Here is an 18,255-nt window from a genome sequence, read left to right on the forward strand (position 1 = left end):
TCTTCGGGCACGGGACTCGACAGCGACAGAATGGTGATCTCGGGCGCGTTGTCATTCTCGTCGGTGATGTCTATCTGCACTTCACAGTGACCGTGAGCCCGCCGCCATCCGTCGCCTCCACGCCGAAGATGTATTTATTCTTCTCCTCGAAATCGAGGGCACCTACTGTCCTTACTTCCCCGCTGTCACTGTCGATAGTGAACAACGCCTTGACAGATTCCGGGACGCTGCCAAAGGAGTAGGACACTCGCCCGTTGGTGCCCGCGTCAGCATCCGTCGCCCGTACCCGCAGCACCACCGACCCCACTGGCAAATTCTCTGCTACTCGCGCCTCGTAGAGACTTTTGCTGAACACGGGTGGGTTGTCGTTGGCATCTGTAACGTTGATGCGAACCTGGACAGTCCCGGACCTCACGGGGTCCCCACCATCCACTGCCATCAGCACCAGCTCAAAAGAGCTCTGCTTCTCCCGGTCCAACACTCTCTCCAGTACTAATTCCGGCTGCTTGCTTCCGCCCGGCCTTTCCTTCATGGCCAGTGAGAAGGACGGGTTGCTGGTGAGCTGGTAAGTCAGCAGCGAGTTGCTTCCTGCGTCTGCATCTCGGGCCATCTCCAGCGGAAAACGAGTACCGGGAACAGTCCATTCACCAATCTCGAGGTCCAGAGCAGCCTTGCTGAAGACCGGGGAGTTGTCATTCACGTCCTCGATCGCCACCTCGACGTGGAAAATGTTCAGCGGGTTGTGCACCAGCGCCTCGAAGCTAACGGAGCAGGTCGCCGAGTCGCCGCACATCTCCTCCCGGTCCAGCCTCTCGTTCACGTACAGGTTCCCGTTCTCCTCATTCACCATGAAGTATTGCTTCTCCTCGCTCAGCCGCAGCTTGCGCGCCGGCAGCTGGTCCGCGCTGAGCCCCAGGTCCCGCGCCAGCGGCCCCACGAGCGAGCCTCTGGCCAGCTCCTCGGGGATGGCGTAGCGGAGCCGCTCGGCCGCCGCCCGGCACCACACGCACAGCAGCAGCGCGGCCAGCAGCGCTCGCCCGCCGCCCGGCCCGCGCCTCTGCCGCCGCCTCACCGCCATTCTCTGCCCGCTGCGCTCGCCGCGCTCCTGCCTCCTGCCGCTGCCCTGCCTCCCAAAAAGCCGCTCTCGCCGCCCAAAACAGACACCGCTGAAAGGCAGCCAGACCGCTCGGGCCGCCTCTCGCCGCCGCTGCTGTTGGCGGTGCCGCTGCCGCTGTGGCCGGCGCCGGGCGAGCGAGCAGCCTGCGGGGGCAGGACGCTGCGGCGGCGGCGGCGGCGGCTCCAGCGCCGCTCGGCGGCGGCCAACAGCGACACCCGGAGGCGCCGCCGCGACACTGCAGCCGCCGCATGGCCGCGCTCAAGGGGGCCCGGCTTTGGGCGGGGCTCAGCGGCTGCACCGGCCCCGGGGGCTCTGCCCGACTGCAAACAGCCAGAGCAGGAGCTCTTGCTTAATTCCACTCCAAGGCGTTTCTATCGGAGATGTGCTGGCGGGTGCTTTCAGGGCATTCTTTTCAGTCACATTGAACAGTAAGAAGCACATATTCATGGCAGGGCAGTAAAGAATGGAATTCAGCCGCTCTTAATAAAATCACGGCCCATTTACACCAGCAATAAACGATAATATAGGGAAGACTTCAAGAGCTTTTTCATATTTAGTCACATGTCTTGAATTGTTATTCATTATCTGGGTTGAATTAATTGCAGATATAGATCAGCCTAAAGCAATGTAAGCATCCCCTATGCCAAGATAGCAGAATAATATTTACTCTTTTCTTTCTGACTCATTAAAGTTGTTTCATCTGCATCTCCATATCTGAGCGCCTGACAATGGAAAGTGCAAAGGCACACTGAGTCCATCAAAGTGCCAAACAATATTTTCTGTTTCCCACTTAAACTTTTCTCTGAAGGCCATTTAATCCACAGCTCTGACATGAGCAGGAACACTTTCGCTAGACTTGAACGTTGGAGGCACATCCAAAACTTCTCTGGGCAATATCTTCCATTTTGACACAACCCACACTGAAAAGATTTCTCCTAATCAAAACCTCCCTTCTCTTAGTGGAAAATAACAGTCTGCTGTCCTATGATCAACGGACCTCATAAAAAGAGCCTGCAACGTCATTCCTATAAGCTCGTTTATAAATAATTTCAAAAGTCTACACAGAGGTATCATCCCTCTATGTCTGAATAACTAAACTGCTTCAGTCCTTCTTCACTGCAAAGAACCCTCAGGCCACTTCCATGACCCTTCTGGGAACTCTAGCATGTCCATTGGGATATTGGCCCAAGATCTCCATGCAGTCTATGCTCTCATAAAAAGAGTTTAGAGAGGAGGAAGGAACTCCCTCAACCTGCCAGGCAGAGAGCTTGTCATGCAGTGCAGGACACAATTCCAGCAGCAGGTGCCCATGGGCAGCTCATGTCCCACCTCATCACCCACCAATAACCCAAAGCTCTTCTCTGCAAAGCTCTTCCCTATCCCCCACTCTCTCTTTAAACTGGGCATTGCCCCACCCCAGCTGCAGGACCTTGCACTTTGATCCATTTCATGATGGCTGCACGGGGCCACTTCTCCAGCCCATCCCTGGCTGCCAGCTCTGCCCTGCCCTGAATCAACTCCAATCGGTGTCAGCTGCAAATTGCCTGAAGGTGCCTCAATCCCCTTGGCCATGGAGGTGCTGAACAGAACTGGGCCCAGTCAGGGCCCTTGAGGGACAGCACAAGTCACTGCTTTCCACCTGGACATGGAGCCACTGTCTGTAACTCTCTGCAGGTGACTCTCCAGGCTGTTCCTCAGCCATCTGACAGCCTCCAGGTGATTGCCCAGCATGTTCCTCTGGGTGATGGCCTGGGGGACACTGCACACGTTCTCCCACTGGGCCCTGGGCTGTCCATGGGAACCTTGGCTGGGCTGGCTGGTCACTCTGCACTTTGACAGCTGCAGCAGAGATGATCCTGCATGATTACACTGCAGACAAAATGTTCCTGGGTGAGCACAGCAGGAGTGCTTGTGAAACCCTTCCTCTGTGCAGCTGTAAACATCCCAGGTGTGTGTGGGAACTGCACCTGCACTGGGGCAGCTGGGACAGAGGAGACCTTCCACATGAGATCAGACACCCTGAGGCTGAGCTCATGACCACAAGCAATGCAAGAGTCAGAAACACATGGAAATGGACAGATGCAATAACATTTTGTAGGTCTGCCTTGCTCTACAGAAGCAACTCAAATCCCACTGCACTCCATCAGGCACAGCCTGGTGTTATCTGTGACATGTGACAAGCAAGGCAATGACCCAGTTCTTCTCCAGCCTCACACACAGAGCTCCCCTCTCTGCTTTTTCTTCCATGCCAGGCCACTGTGAGGTTTTGCTTGTGGCCATCTCCTCACTGCTCAAATCTGTCATGAGATGATAATGCACTGCAGCCACACCCAGAAGGGAGGTACAATTGTCTGCTCATCACCATTATGATAAGGAACTGAAGGATTCTAGAGTACAGAAATGATAAACAATCATACTAAAACGATCAACAGTCATCCAGAGGAGAATGGCTCATCAAACCATTGGCTTTGAGGGAATCTTCTCCCCATCTTTATCACATGCTCTGTTCCACAGAGAGGCAAAGTCTACTGAAGTCATATTTAGATCTATTTCTCCCAACAGGAACAGGAAGAAAAGTCACTCTCATATCTCCTGCCTTCCACTCCCACTGCAAGAAGAGCAAGGGACATTGGCACATCATGTGTTACTAAAGAAAGATGGATTGCTGTTAATTTTAAGTATAGCCACATACTGTATAAATCAAGGGAAAACAAAACAAAGCAAAAACCCACAGAAAAACTGAAAACATGAATCAGATAAGGCAAGGAAGCATTAGAAGATAACAATGAGAAAGAGATGCTCACAGTGAAGTCTTCTAGGCCTTTATTGCGGGCCTCAAAATCCATCCCTGACAGCACCTGGAAGTCACTGAGGTCTCAAGCTGCAAGTGTGGCCCTGAGGACTGAGACAGCACAGCAGGACAGGGGGTTCATTTGAAGAATGAGTCCTCTCCTCAGCAACATTTTCTACTGCACGACCTGCTCACCTGGCACAGGTAGGAAACCAGCATTTTAAACAGCTTCTCATCGGCCGCTTTCTCAAAGGTAAATCGTCTGACAAATTACAACTGATTCTATTATCGCTTCTGCCTCATAGTCCCCACACACTGTTCAGTCTTAAGTGACTGAATAAGGATGTGCTGAAAAACATCAGTCACTGTTTCATATTTAAAAGTACTGACCAGAATTGTGAAAATGAGCTGCAACCCTTCTGGAAACAAAGGCCTGAATGAAAGTGTAATTACAATTCTAAAGAAACTCAATATTGCAATGCGGCCTAGAGATACAGATGGATAATGGAGGTTTCACACAGGATTAATTACCACTTCCAGCCAACAATTATGGTTCTACATGAACAGTTACTGTGGAAAATGTTACTCTTGGAGGACTGTCATTGTCTTTCATGACAGAGAAACCAGGATCAGAACAGCAATGGCATTGCCTTTGGTACCAAGCATGAAATCAAACCATTTCTCTGCCAAACCCACACCGAGTCCCCCATTTGCCTGGCACAGAACTGAGCTCTCACCCTCCTCACTCTGCATTCACAGCCTTCACTTTCACCATAAACACAAACCAAAATTTTGGTTCCATGTTGGCCACAGAGAAAGCAATATCTTGGGGAAACATCCATTCATGAAGTTGTATTTCTTGAATGAAATATTCAAGGTCAGGCTGGCTGGGGCTCTGAGCCACCTGCTCTGGTGGAAGATGTCCCTGCCCATGGCAGAGCAGCTGGAACAAGAAGACCTTTAAGGTCCTTTGCAACACAAACCATTCTCTGATTTTGTGTTTCTAGAATACTATGATTACATGTACAGCTTCAAGGGATGGATGAGAGATACTCTTCCTACTGGATAATTATATGTTTTGGAGTTTGCAGGATTTCCAGGCATAGTGACAATCTGCTTTGCTCCTTGACAATAGTACAAGCAAACCAAACAAAAACAACACAATACAAACCAAAGCAAACAAATATTTAAAAAAGCCAAACAAAACTGAAGTGAACCCAACCAAGAGTAGGAAAACACCAGAAGAGTATCAATCATGACCTTACATTGCAGATTGGGTCACCTGCAGTATATACAAAACCCAGCAAACTCAACTGTAACCAATACACAAGGGGCTCACACTGGAGTCACTCCACAGGCCCCAGACTGTCATTTCCTTGGATAGTAAGAGGAAGAAAAAGCTTGGAACCACAGCTGGGGGCCTCATCTAAATACCAGGACAAACAGAACTGGACACAATTCATTCATTCATTTTCAACTGTTTCACACTGAACTCCAGCACCAGCCCTGTCTCTGCATACACAGACTTCTTCTCTCTGGCCAAAACAAAACATGGAAGCAAATGTTGCATACAGACATCATTAGAAGAAAAGTTGTGTGCACAGCTCCTCAGAGATCAAGCATCACAACTAACATTATTCTGTTCCTCCCAATTATTTGAACAAGTGGGAAATGTTTTATAGGCCATAAATTATTACCAGCTCTGTCAAAGACCCACACATCCAAGTGTCACCTCAAAGGCAACATCACCATTCTTCAGCACATGGACTCCTCAAAGCATGTGTGACTTCCACTCTTGATGCAAAGGAATATGGAACCCAAACTAGGCCATTTCAGTCCAAACCACACAATTGGAAATCATAAGACTCCTCCTGACTCATTTTCAGAAGGCCAACAATAGCCCTGGGGAGCAAAGAAACACATGCCATGTCTCCACCAGGGCCTCCTCACACACCATACACCCAACACTTCCACGTAAACCTGTCACAGCTCCCATGGTTAGCAGAGACCTTCAGAGTTTAGAGAGACTCCATCAAGAGGAAAGTTGCTCAGACAGTATCTCCTTACCATGGATAATATTTGACTTCTTACCTTAACCTTGAGACAAGAAGAAGGATTTATTACATGAGACTTTTTCAAGAAACATGTCTATGGAAATATCTCTGTGTTTCACCTACAAACATGAAAGAACCATCTTCAGATGATCGGAAGAATGAGACAGAACCTTAACACCTGCACAATTGAAGAGCTCACAACTCTCTTCTGGGTTATATAATCCACAGTAGATGATTGATAACATTGTTTATAGGCACTGAATACACAGCTTGCAATTCTCATACCCCATCTGACATAAGAACAAAATTAAGCTTTGCAGTGACACAATCATGATGACGCTAAAATACTCAGCAAGATCCTTCCAGGGTTCTTCTCCATGCAACTGGTATACAGATCTTCTAGAGTATTACTTGGGGAAGAGAAACCCACATTGCTTCATCCTAGAGATAGGAAGTGGACAGGGAATGGAGGAAAACATTCCCTTGAGTCTTTCAGCAGACATTCACACACAGCTCACAGCACTCAGATTTCCAACCCTTCACACCATCCATGGTGTCCTTTCAGCCATCTATCATAAAAACATGTGACAGTGCAGGCCCACTTCCCCAGACCATTTTTCTTCCCAGCACCAATTTCACACAGCTATCTGTACCTCTCTGTGTTATGGAAGCTACATTTGCTGCTCACTGAAGTTTTGTGAAGAGACTTCACAGGTCTCAAAGGAAAAGCCGAGCAGTCTTCCCAGAGACACTGACTGAGTGAATATCTGCTCACAGGGAATTATGCCCACCTTGTATCTCCCACTGCACCTTGTATTTCTCCTTCCCATCCAGGCAATTTTCTTGCCATACTAAATATTTTCTAGCCAAGGCTCATCCAGCTCAATCTGACATAGCTCTACCTTGAAAAACAAGAAAAACTCAAAGCAGATCTGCCATTTCCTCCTCCACATGAAGACGCCCTCAGGCTTTTCAAAGAGACACAACTTCAAGAGGATGCTTCATCCTCTTAATAGACAGACAGACATCATCAAGGACCACTTGTTGCCTGGTCCAATGCTCTCTTGGGGACATGACCCAAGCATGAATGACACAAACACTTTCCTGCCACCTCCACTATGCATCATGGAGAGAGATAAAGGCGGAGAATAACGTGCAGAGCAGTTCCATGCAAAGCCATGAGGATTTTGTTCAAGACACATTCTACCTATTCAAGCACACCTGCTCTTGGGAAGACACACAAGCTTGCTATAAAGTTGCACTACATAATAATGTATGCATCCCTTCAAAAGAGCCAATGCTATCAGGAGCACAGATTCCACACAGCACAGCTGACATAAGGGAAACAATACCTGGAACACGATCATTACCCAAACATCCAAAATAACCAACAGCTTGCCACCAACTGCCTTCTCCCTCCTTCCTTCTTCACATACTGGAAGGCTCAGCACCCACCCCATGTTCATATAGTGACAGCAATGGACCCCAGCCTTCAAAACTTCACCATCAGAAAATTCACCATGCTTTTAGATAAAATCTTCTATGCAAGACAGAGAACACGGCGGGGAAAGGGCAGGGCAGCATCACAGGAAAGAGTCGCGGAGAAAATCTGGATAGAGGAACTCACCGAGGGAGGGGCAGGGGCCGCGGGGAGGGCGCCTGTGGGGTCGTCGTCCCCGAGCAGCGGCGCGGGCTCGTCGGGCGGCGGCCGGGCCGGGAGGGTGTCGCAGCAGCTGGCGGCCGAGAAGCGCAGGTGGCTCTTGCGCGAGTCGGCCGTGAGCGACACGTCGTGCGAGTAGGAGTGCAGGAAGGCGCGCACGCCGTCGATGCCCACGAAGTGCGAGACGGGCACGCCGCGCAAGGCGCCGCTGTCGGGCGGCAGCAGGTGCTGGCGGTGGCAGCGGCGCAGGCGCAGCGCCAGCAGCAGCAGCAGGAAGGCCAGGAAGAGGCACGAGACGGCGGCCACGGCCAGCACGAGCCAGCGCGTCAGGCTGGCGGCCGGCTGGCCCGGCGCCGCCGCCTGGTCGTCGGGCGCGCTGGCCAGCTCGGCCAGCAGCTCGGCCACGCTGTCGGCCAGCAGCACGCTCAGCGTGGCCGTGGCCGAGCGCCGGCCGCCCGTGGTCCCGCACCAGCACCAGCAGGCTGTGGCGCGCCGCGTCGCGGGCCAGCGGCGAGCGCGCCGTGCGCACCTCGCCGCTGTGCAGCCCGACGCGGAAGAGCCCCGGCTCCGTGGCCTTGGCCAGCTCGTAGGACAGCCAGGCGTTCTGGCCCGCGTCCGCGTCCACCGCCACCACCTTGGCCACCAGCGCGCCGGCCTCCGAGCGCCGCGGCGCCAGCTCCACGCCCGACCAGGCCGCAGCGCCCGAGCCCGCCGCTGCGGCCGGCGGCGGGTACAGCACCTGCGGCGCGTTGTCGTTCTCGTCCACGATCAGCAGCCGCACGGACACGTTGCTGCTCAGCGCCGGCGCGCCGCCGTCCTCGGCCAGCACGCACAGCTGCAGCTCGCGCAGCTGCTCGTAGTCCAAGGAGCGCAGCGCGTACAGCGCGCCCGTCTCCGCCTGCACCGACACGTACGACGACAGCGGCGCGCCCCGCACCCGCCCCTCCGCCAGCCGGTAGCGCACGCGCGCGTTCTGCCCCCAGTCCGCGTCCGTGGCGCGCACCGTCAGCACCAGCGCGCCCGCCGCGTTGTTCTCCGCCAGCCGCGCGCTGTAGCGCTCCTCCAAGAACAGCGGCGCGTTGTCGTTCACGTCCAGCACCCGCAGCGCCAGCACCGCGCTGCTCTGCAGCGCCGGCGACCCGCCGTCGGCCGCCCGCACCGTCACGTTGTACTCCGACACCTGCTCTCGGTCCAGCTCTCTCGCTGTCACCACGCGGTAGTAGTCATCAAAAGAATTTCTCCAGCCGGAACGGGACGCCCTCGGCGAGTGAGCAGCGCACCTCGCCATTAGCCCCCGAGTCTCTGTCCCTCACGTGCAGCAGGGCTACCACAGTTCCCGAGGGGGCGTCTTCCGAGATCTCTCTCAGTGCCGACCGCATCGAAATCTCCGGCACATTGTCGTTGACGTCTGTCACAGTGACCACGACTTTTGTCGTGTCAAAAAGAGCTCCCTCGTCATGTGCCTGCACACCTAGTTCATAGGAATTGTCTTCCTCGAAGTCCAGGCTCTGCAACAGGGTGATCGCTCCCGTGTCACCATCCAGCTGGAAAATCTGTGAGGCTTTCTCAGTAATTTTCTGAATCGAATATTTCAAGTTTCCGTACGACCCCTCGTCAGCGTCCGTAGCCGTGACAGTGACCAGAATAGAGCCCACGGGCACGTCCTCGGGCACACGCACCGTGTACTCCGCCTGGCTGAACACGGGCGCGTTGTCGTTTACGTCCAGCACCGTCACGCGGATCCGAGCCGTGCCCGTCCGTGCCGGATCGCCGCCGTCGCTCGCCCTCAGCAGCAGCTCGTGAAACGCCGCCTCCTCCCGGTCCAGCGCCTTCGCCAGCACCAGCTCGGGACGCTGATCGCCGCCGGGGCCCGCCTGCACGGCCAGCGAGAAGTGCTCGTCACCGCTCAGCTCGTAGCTCTGCAGGGCATTCCGGCCAGAGTCCGGATCGTGAGCCTCAGCCAGGGGAAACCGCGACCCCGGCGCTGTCATCTCGCTCATTCTCAGCTCTGTTTGTGGCTCTCTGAAGCTGGGCGCGTTGTCGTTAATGTCCGTGATTTCCACTTGGATCCCATAAACCTGCATCTGTCCCTCCACTATCAGTTCACAGCGCAGTACACATTGCTGCACACTCTCGCACAGCTGCTCTCTGTCGATCCTCTCTGCCGTCACTAAATGTCCCGTCTTCCTGTTCAAAGCGAAATACTGCGTCCGACCTTCAGAGACAATGCTGACACCGCTGTCTCGGATCTCCGTCAGCTGCAGCCCCAGGTCCTTGGCCACGTCGCCCACGAAGGAGCCCTTGGGCATCTCCTCGGGCACCGAGTAGCGCAGCTGCCCCCACGCCGCCTCCCAGGCCGCCAGCAGCACGGCCCAGAGCAGAGCTCGCTGCCGCCGGCCCCAGCGCCTCCCCGCCGCGCACATCTCGGCCGCGGAATCGCCGGCACCGCAGCACCGCCGATCCAATCCCGCTGCCACTCAATGCTCTCAGCTCCTGCACCGTGCGCAGCTGCCGGTGCCTCCGCCTGGCTCCAGAATGGACCAGCACCGCGGGGACGATCGGGGATCGCAGGTTCGGGCAGGGAGCGAGCGTCCGAGTGATCCGATCCGCAGCGGGCGGGGCTGCCGGTAGCGCTCCGAGCTTCCTCTCGCTCCTCTCGGTCAACAGCGGCGCCCGCAGCCTCCTCCCGGCACTGCAGGCACCGAGCGCTGCCCAGCGCTGCCCGCCCTGCCTTGCTCCATACAGGGCACGGGCGCCACCGAGATGTCGCTTTTCGTCCAGCGCCGATCTCCTGCCTCCGCATTTCTCCAGCCCATCTCTGCTTTCATCCTCCAGGGTATCAGCATCGGGAGGAAGGCAGAGGCATTCCGTGGGCGGGGTTCTTTAAACGCGCGGGAAACTCAGCACTTACTAATGCCATTATCGGTAAATTAAAACACAATTTTCGTGTATCACCCTGTAGCTTATTTTAATCTTATCCTTTTTGTTCAAAAGCACCTCCAACAACAGACTGTCAGAGAGAAAACGGGAAGATACCATATCCCGAAGAACAGAGATATCAGGGTCATTAACACAAGTGTGACACGATCAATTGCATACTTCTTGAAGTTAGGGAGCTAATTGTCACAGGATTCAATTATAAGTACAAAAAAGATGTAGCTGAAACTCTCAAGGTAAACTTTCAGGACTTGAAATATTTGACATCCTTTCCCAAGAGATGCCTAGTAGTTCCTCATTTTGTACAGGTTTACATTTAATCAAATCATTGTAGCTTTCCTTTTTTGTTCTAAAATCAATGTGTGAAGCACTGAAGCTCTTTAGTAAACTAATCATCTAAGTATTTCTTAATGACTTTGATATGATATATGCTCAAGAAAACAATCATGGAACCGTAGAGCAAAAGTACAACACTTGAAACACGGCTGACCACTAATCAATGTGCAAATGGGCTTGATTCAAGTGCAAAACCTCTCCTCTTGCCAATCTCCCTAATATGTGATCCCTTCGTATCTCAGATATTTATCCCAGTAAAGAGAATGGCAAAAATCTGCTGTTCTCGATATACCTGACTTCTACTAAAACCCCCATCATCTTTGTGCAAAGAGGATAGAAGAAAAACAATCTCTGAAACAGAAGTCTTCCAGCACTCTCACTGGTGTACGAAATAAAGATCACGAAGAGCAAAATAGAGCGAACTGCCAGCCAGGACGCATAAACGAAGCCATCTAGCCTCACTACTGCATTCCCCCAAAACGGGCGACAATCTCTTCTTTCACTCAGAAAAAAAACTGAAAGGAACTTTCCACATTCGTTTCCTTTCTAAATCTAACCGGGACAAAAAAAAAAAGTTTAACGAACGGGTTTGGGTAAAGCTATACACGAGTTCCAAGCACACCCTTTCTGAACAAATCTGTCAGGAAAAGAAATATTTCCAACACCAGATGTCAGTGCTTCTCTTTTTTTTTCCTCGACCCCGGCAGCAGAATCAGCCATTCCCCTTCCACAGAATACGAACTGCTTTCAATGTTGCTAACACATTCAAATTTATAGAGCTCGAGTGTTGAAGACAAAACCTCGCGCCTGAAGCTGAACCTGTGACTAAGGAAGAACCAAGGGCTTCCTGCTCGCCAGAACGGAGGATAGCCCTTCCTTAATTCAGTCGGTCACGGACACGGGATTGTGCAACTCACATAACCACGACCCCGGGAAACAAGGACAAACACTGAGAAACACTGCTACTAGCCTAAAAAAGAGCTGTCATCAAAGCCTGTCACCTGAAGCTGTTACCGAGAAAAAAATGAAAAACTTCCGCCGCTACGTGAGGATATAGATGACGAACACGGATTGACACCAGGCTAAAAAACACGTGAAGAGAAAAGATGACGTTTCGTGAACTTTTAAAAACAGAAGAAGCTCACACTTTACAGACCTGCGGTACATCGGGATTGGCGGGCGGCTCTCCCAAGGCGAGTTCACTGTTCATGCTCGGCTTATCGCAGGAATCGCCGCCCAGAAGCTCCTCCGCCGACAGGATGGGCACCGGCGGCGGCGGCGGCCAAGCGGCCTCGGGCAGGGCGCGGGCCGGCGGCGGCACGCACAGGTTGTAGGAGTAGGGCAAGGTGCCCTCGCAGAAGTCGGCCGGGAAGGCGGCGCCGGGCAGCGAGAAGCGCTGCGCGCCCAGGCAGCGCAGCACGGCGGGCGGGCCGGCCCGGCGCAGCCGCGCCAGCACGGCCAGCGCCACGCTCAGCACCAAGAGCGCCGAGCAGCGCCAGCGCCAGCACCAGGTAGAACTGCAGCTCGGCCGCCGCCGCCTCGGCGGCCGCCGGGCGCTCGCTCAGCTCCGGCAGCGCCTCCCGCAAGCTGTCGGCCAGCAGCACGTGCAGCGTGGCCGTGGCCGAGAGCGCCGGCTGCCCGTGGTCCTTCACCAGGGCCACCAGGCGCTGCTTGGCCGCGTCCCGCTCGGCCACGGCGCGCGCCGTGCGCACCTCGCCGCTGTGCAGCCCCACGCGGAACAGCGCCGGCTCCGACGCCTGCACCAGCTCGTAGGACAGCCACGCGTTGCGCCCCGCGTCCGCGTCCACCGCCACCACCTTGGCCACCAGGTAGCCGGCCTCGGCCGAGCGCGGCACCACCTCGAAAGGCGGCGCCGCCCCTCCCGCAGCCTCTCCCGCCGCCGCCGTTGCCGCCGCGGCGGGCCAGAGCACCCTGGGCGCGTTGTCGTTGCGGTCCAGCACGAAGACGCGCACCGTGGCCGTGGAGCTGCGCGCCGGCGAGCCGCCGTCCTGCGCCCGCACGGCCACCGTGAACTCGCGGCACTGCTCGTAGTCCAAGGAGCGCTGCGCGTACAGCGCGCCGCTCCGCGCCTCCACCGACACCAGCGGCGCCGCGCCCGCCGCGCCCGCGCTGCCGCCCGCCAGCCAGTAGCTCACGCGCCCGTTGGCGCCCGCGTCCGCGTCCCGCGCCTGCACGCGCAGCACCAGCGCGCCCGCCGCGTTGTTCTCCGCCACGTACGCGCTGTACGCCGCCTCCTCGAACACCGGCGCGTTGTCGTTCACGTCCGACACCTCCAGCACCAGCTCCCTGCTGCTCCACAGCGCCGGCCTGCCCCGGTCCCGGGCCACCACCGTCACGCGCTGCTCGGACGCCTGCTCGCGGTCCAGCGCGCCCGATGTCACCACCTTGTACGAGCCGCCCGGCGACGCCACGATCGACAGCGGCGCCTCTCCCGACAGCTCGCACGACACCTGACCGTTCTCTCCGGAGTCCCGGTCCTGCACTTTCAACAGGGCCACCACGGTGCCAGTCGGGGCATCCTCGGGTACAGGGCTCGACAGCGACAGAATGGTGATTTCCGGGGCATTGTCATTCTCGTCCGTGATATCTATTTGAGCCTTGCAGTGAGCCGTCAACCCGCCTCCGTCCGTCGCCTCCAGCCCGAAGATGTATTTATTCTTCTCCTCGAAATCGAGGGGACCCGCTGTCCTGACCTCCCCGCTGTCCCTGTCGACAGTGAACAACGCACGGATGGTGTCCGGGACATTGCCAAATGAGTAGGAAACCCGCCCGTTGCTGCCCGTATCAGCATCTGTGGCCCATACTCGCAGCACCAGAGACCCCACTGAAAGATTCTCCGCTACTCTCGCCTCGTAGACGCTTTTGCTGAACACGGGTGGGTTGTCGTTGGCATCTGTAACGTTTATGCGAACCTGCACAGTCCCTGATCGCGCGGGATCCCCGCCATCCACTGCCGTCAGCACCAGTTCAAAGGAACTCTGCTTCTCCCGGTCCAACGCTCTGTCCAGCACCAATTCCAGCTGCTTGCTTCCGTCAGGGCTCTCCTTCGTGACAAGATGAATGAGGGGTTGCTGGTGAGCTGGTAAGTCAGCAGCGAGTTGCTTCCTGCATCCGCATCTTGGGCCATCTCCAGCGGAAAACGAGCACCGGGAGTGATCCATTCACCAATCTCGAGGTCCAGAGCAGCCTTGCTGAAGACCGGGGAGTTGTCATTCACGTCCTCGATCGCCACCTCGACGTGGAAAATGTTCAGCGGGTTGTGCACCAGCGCCTCGAAGCTGACGGAGCAGGTCGCCGACTCGCCGCACATCTCCTCCCGGTCCAGCCTCTCGTTCACGTACAGGTTCCCGTTCTCCTCATTCACCGTGAAGTATTGCTTCTCCTCGCTCAGCCGCAGCTTGCGCGCCGGCAGCTGGTCCGCGCTGAGCCCCAGGTCCCGCGCCAGCGGCCCCACGAGCGAGCCTCTGGCCAGCTCCTCGGGGATGGCGTAGCGGAGCCGCTCGGCCGCCGCCCGGCACCACACGCACAGCAGCAGCGCGGCCAGCAGCGCTCGCCCGCCGCCCGGCCCGCGCCTCTGCCGCCGCCTCACCGCCATTCTCTGCCCGCTGCGCTCGCCGCGCTCCTGCCTCCTGCCGCTGCCCTGCCTCCCAAAAAGCCGCTCTCGCCGCCCAAAACAGACACCGCTGAAAGACACCCAGGTCGCCGCGCCGCCTCTCGCCGCCGCTGCTGCTGTTGGCGGTGCCGCTGCCGCTGTGGCCGGCGCCGGGCGAGCGAGCAGCCTGCGGGGGCAGGACGCTGCGGCGGCGGCGGCGGCGGCTCCAGCGCCGCTCGGCGGCGGCCAACAGCGACACCCGGAGGCGCCGCCGCGACACTGCAGCCGCCGCATGGCCGCGCTCAAGGGGGCCCGGCTTTGGGCGGGGCTCAGCGGCTGCACCGGCCCCGGGGGCTCTGCCCGACTGCAAACAGCCAGAGCAGGAGCTCTTGCTTAATTCCACCGCAGCTTTTACTGAGATGTGCTGGCGAGTAATTTTAGGAAATACTTTTCAGTCACATTGAACAGTCAGTAGCAAATATTCATGGCAGGGCGGTAAAGAATGGAATTCAGCCACTGTTAATAAAATCACGTCTCATTTACACCAGCAATAATCGATATTATGGGGAAGACTTCAAGAGCTTTTCACTTTTCGGAATTGTCCTATTCATTATCTGGGATGAATTATTGGAGATATAGATCAGCCTAAAGCAATGTGAGCATCCCCTATGCCAAGACGGTAGAATAATATTTACTTTTTTCTGACTCATTAAAGTTGCTTCATCTGAGTTGTTACATTCATCTGTATCTGAGCACCTGACAATGGAAAGCGCAAATGAACACTAAGTCCTTCATAGAGCAAAACAATGTTGCCAGCTTCCAATTTAAACTTTTCTTTGAAGGTCATTTAATTCACACCATTCCCATGGGCAAGAATACTTTTTACTAGACTTGAACGTTTCGGGTATATCCAAAACTTTTCTTGGCAATATCTTCCATTTCTCACAACCTCACACGCAAAAGAAGTTTCTCCTAATCAAAACCCACCCTTTCTTAGTAAAAAATACTTATCGTGCTTCCTTAAGCACGGGTAGGGGGGGGCGGGTGTAAAAGAGCTCTGTCCATACTTCATATAAGCTTAAACAGAAACAGGAAAAAGAACACTGATAAGTCTACACACAGGCATCACTTCTCTATGCAGGAAGACCTACACTCCTTCAGTCCTTCTGCATAACAGAAATGTTCCAGCCCACAGGCTGCTTCTGTGACCCTTCTGGGAACTCTAACATGTCCATTGGGATATTGGCCCAAGATCTGCATGCAGTCTATGCTCTCACAAAAAGAGTTTAGAGGGCAGGAAGGGACCCCCGACCTGCCAGGGAGAGAGCTTGTCATGCAGTGCAGGATACAATAACTCCAGAGCAGGTGCCCTGTCAGCTCATGTCCCACCTTATCACCCACCAATAACCCAAAAGCTCTCTCCCTGCAAAGCTCTTCCCTATCCCCCACTCTCTCTTTCAACTGGGCATTGCCCCACCCCAGCTGCAGGACCTTGCACTTTGATCCATTTCATGATGGATGCACGGGGCCACTTCTCCAGCCCATCCCTGGCTGCCAGCTCTGCCCTGCCCTGAATCAACTCCAATTGTGTCAGCTGCAAATTGCCTGAAGGTGCCTCAATCCCCTTGGCCATGGAGGTGCTGAACCCCCGTCAGCCCCTTGAGGGACAGCACAAGTCACTGCTTTCCACCTGACAGCCAGCCACTGTCTGAACTCCTCTCAGGTGACTCTCTCCAGCCTGTTCCTCAGCCATCCGACAGCCTCCAGGTGTTGCCCAAAGTGTTCCCTTTGGGTGGTGGCCTGGGGCCCCTGCCCCCTCTCTTCTTTCGCCTTTGGCTGTCCTGGGCCTTGCAGGCTTCAACTCGGTCCAGCACGGCCGGTGTCACACAGCACACTCCTTTCCCCCTCGGCATAGGGCCCCTCTCTGTGACTCTCTCTGGGGGTCTCTCCCAGCTTTTTTCCTCGCCATCTGACAGCCCCTCGGGGTGTTTCCCCGGCTTTTTCTTTTGGGTGGTCGCTGGGAGACCGCCCACGTTCTCCCACTGGGCCCCTGGGCTGTCATGGGAACCTTGGCTGGGCTGGCGGGGAAGCAAAGCACTGCTTTCCCCTGCGGGGCCCTGTCTGCTCTTTGAGGGCTCTCCGGCTGTCCTGCCTCTGCGCCTTGGGTTGCCCGCTGTTCCTTGGGTGTGGCCTGGGGCCTGCCCGTTCCCTTCCCTTCGCTTTGGGCTGGCCTCTGGTCACTCTGCACTTTGACAGCTGCAGCAGAGAGATCCTGCATGATTACACTGCAGACAAAATGTTCCTGGGTGAGCACAGCAGGAGTGCTTAGAAGCCCTTCCTCTGTGCAGCTGTAAACATCCCAGGTGTGTGTTGTGGGAACTGCACCTGCACTGGGACAGCTGGGACAGAGGAGACCTTCCACATGAGATCAGACACCCTGAGGCTGAGCTCATGACCATAAGCAATGCAAGAGCCAAACACATGGAAATGGACAGATGCAATAACATTTTGTAGGTCTGCCTTGCTCTACAGAAGCAACTCAAATCCCACTGCACTCCATCAGGCACAGCCTGGTGTTATCTGTGACATGTGACAAGCAAGGCAATGACCCAGTTCTTCTCCAGCCTCACACACAGAGCTCCCTCTCTGCTTTTTCTTCCATGCCGTGGCCACTGTGAGGTTTTGCTTGTGGCCATCTCCTCACTGCTCAAATCTGTCATGAGATGATAATGCATTGCAGCCACACCCAGAAGGGAGGTACAATTGTCTGCTCATCACCATTATGGTAAGGAACTGCAGGATTCTAGAGCACAGAAGTGATAAACAATCTTACTAAAAGATCATCAGTCACCCAACGGAGAACAGCTCATCAAACCATTGGCTTTGAGGGAATCTTCTCCCCATCTTTATCACAAGCTCTGTTCAAGAGAGGCAAAGTCTACTGAAGCCTCATTTTTATATCAATTTCTCCCCAACAGGAACACAAAAACGTCACCTATATTATCTCCTACCTTCCACTCCCACTGCAAAAAGAGCAAGTGACATTGCACATCACGTGTTACTAAAAAAAGATCAATTGTTGATAATAGTATGTATACCCAAATACTGTGTAAATCAAGAGAAAACAAAACAAAGTAAAAAACCCACACGAAATCTGAAAACATGAATCAGATAAGGCAAGGAAGCATTAGAAGATAACAATGAGAAAGAGATGCTCACAGTGAAGCTCTAGGCCTTTTTACAGGCCTCAAAATCCATCCCCTGACAGCACCTGGAAGTCACTGAGGTCTCAAGCGTGCAAGTGGCGCCTGAGGACTGAGACACAGCACAGCAGGACAGGGGCCCTCTTTGTTAATGAGTCCCTCTCTAGCAAATATTTTCTACTGTACACCTCCTCACCTGGTACAGGTAGGAAACCAGCATTTTAAATAGCTTCTCATCGGTCTGCCTCTAAGGTAAACGTCTGACAAATTTACCATAACTGATTCTATTATCGCTTCTGCCTCATAGTCCCTACACACTGTCTAGTCTTAAGTGACTGAATAAGTATGTCCTGAAAAACAACAGTCACTGTTTCATATTTAAAAGGTACAATGACCAGAATGGTGAAAATGAGCTGCAACCTTCCTGGAAAACACAGTATAGCCTGAATGTAATTCACACAATTCTAAAGAAACCCATATCACTAATTGCGGCCTAGAGATACAGAATGACAATGGAGGTTTCACACAGGATTAATTACCACTT

The 18,255-nt window shown here is 54.6% G+C and overlaps 2 protein-coding genes across 2 annotated transcripts in view; both read right to left on the minus strand.

Annotated features, from left to right (window-relative positions):
* Positions 1-18,255, minus strand: part of LOC115908821 (protocadherin gamma-A12-like) — a 107,056-nt gene that overhangs the window by 64,322 nt on the left and 24,479 nt on the right.
* LOC115908534 (protocadherin gamma-A7-like) lies at positions 8,720-11,353 on the minus strand. The gene has a single exon (XM_030957183.1). It carries the CDS (start codon positions 10,043-10,045, stop codon positions 8,849-8,851), a length of 1,197 nt encoding a protein of 398 aa, XP_030813043.1. The 5' UTR covers positions 10,046-11,353; the 3' UTR covers positions 8,720-8,848.

Source organism: Camarhynchus parvulus, chromosome 13 (assembly GCF_901933205.1).
Source record: "Camarhynchus parvulus chromosome 13, STF_HiC, whole genome shotgun sequence".
Taxonomy (NCBI): domain Eukaryota; kingdom Metazoa; phylum Chordata; class Aves; order Passeriformes; family Thraupidae; genus Camarhynchus; species Camarhynchus parvulus.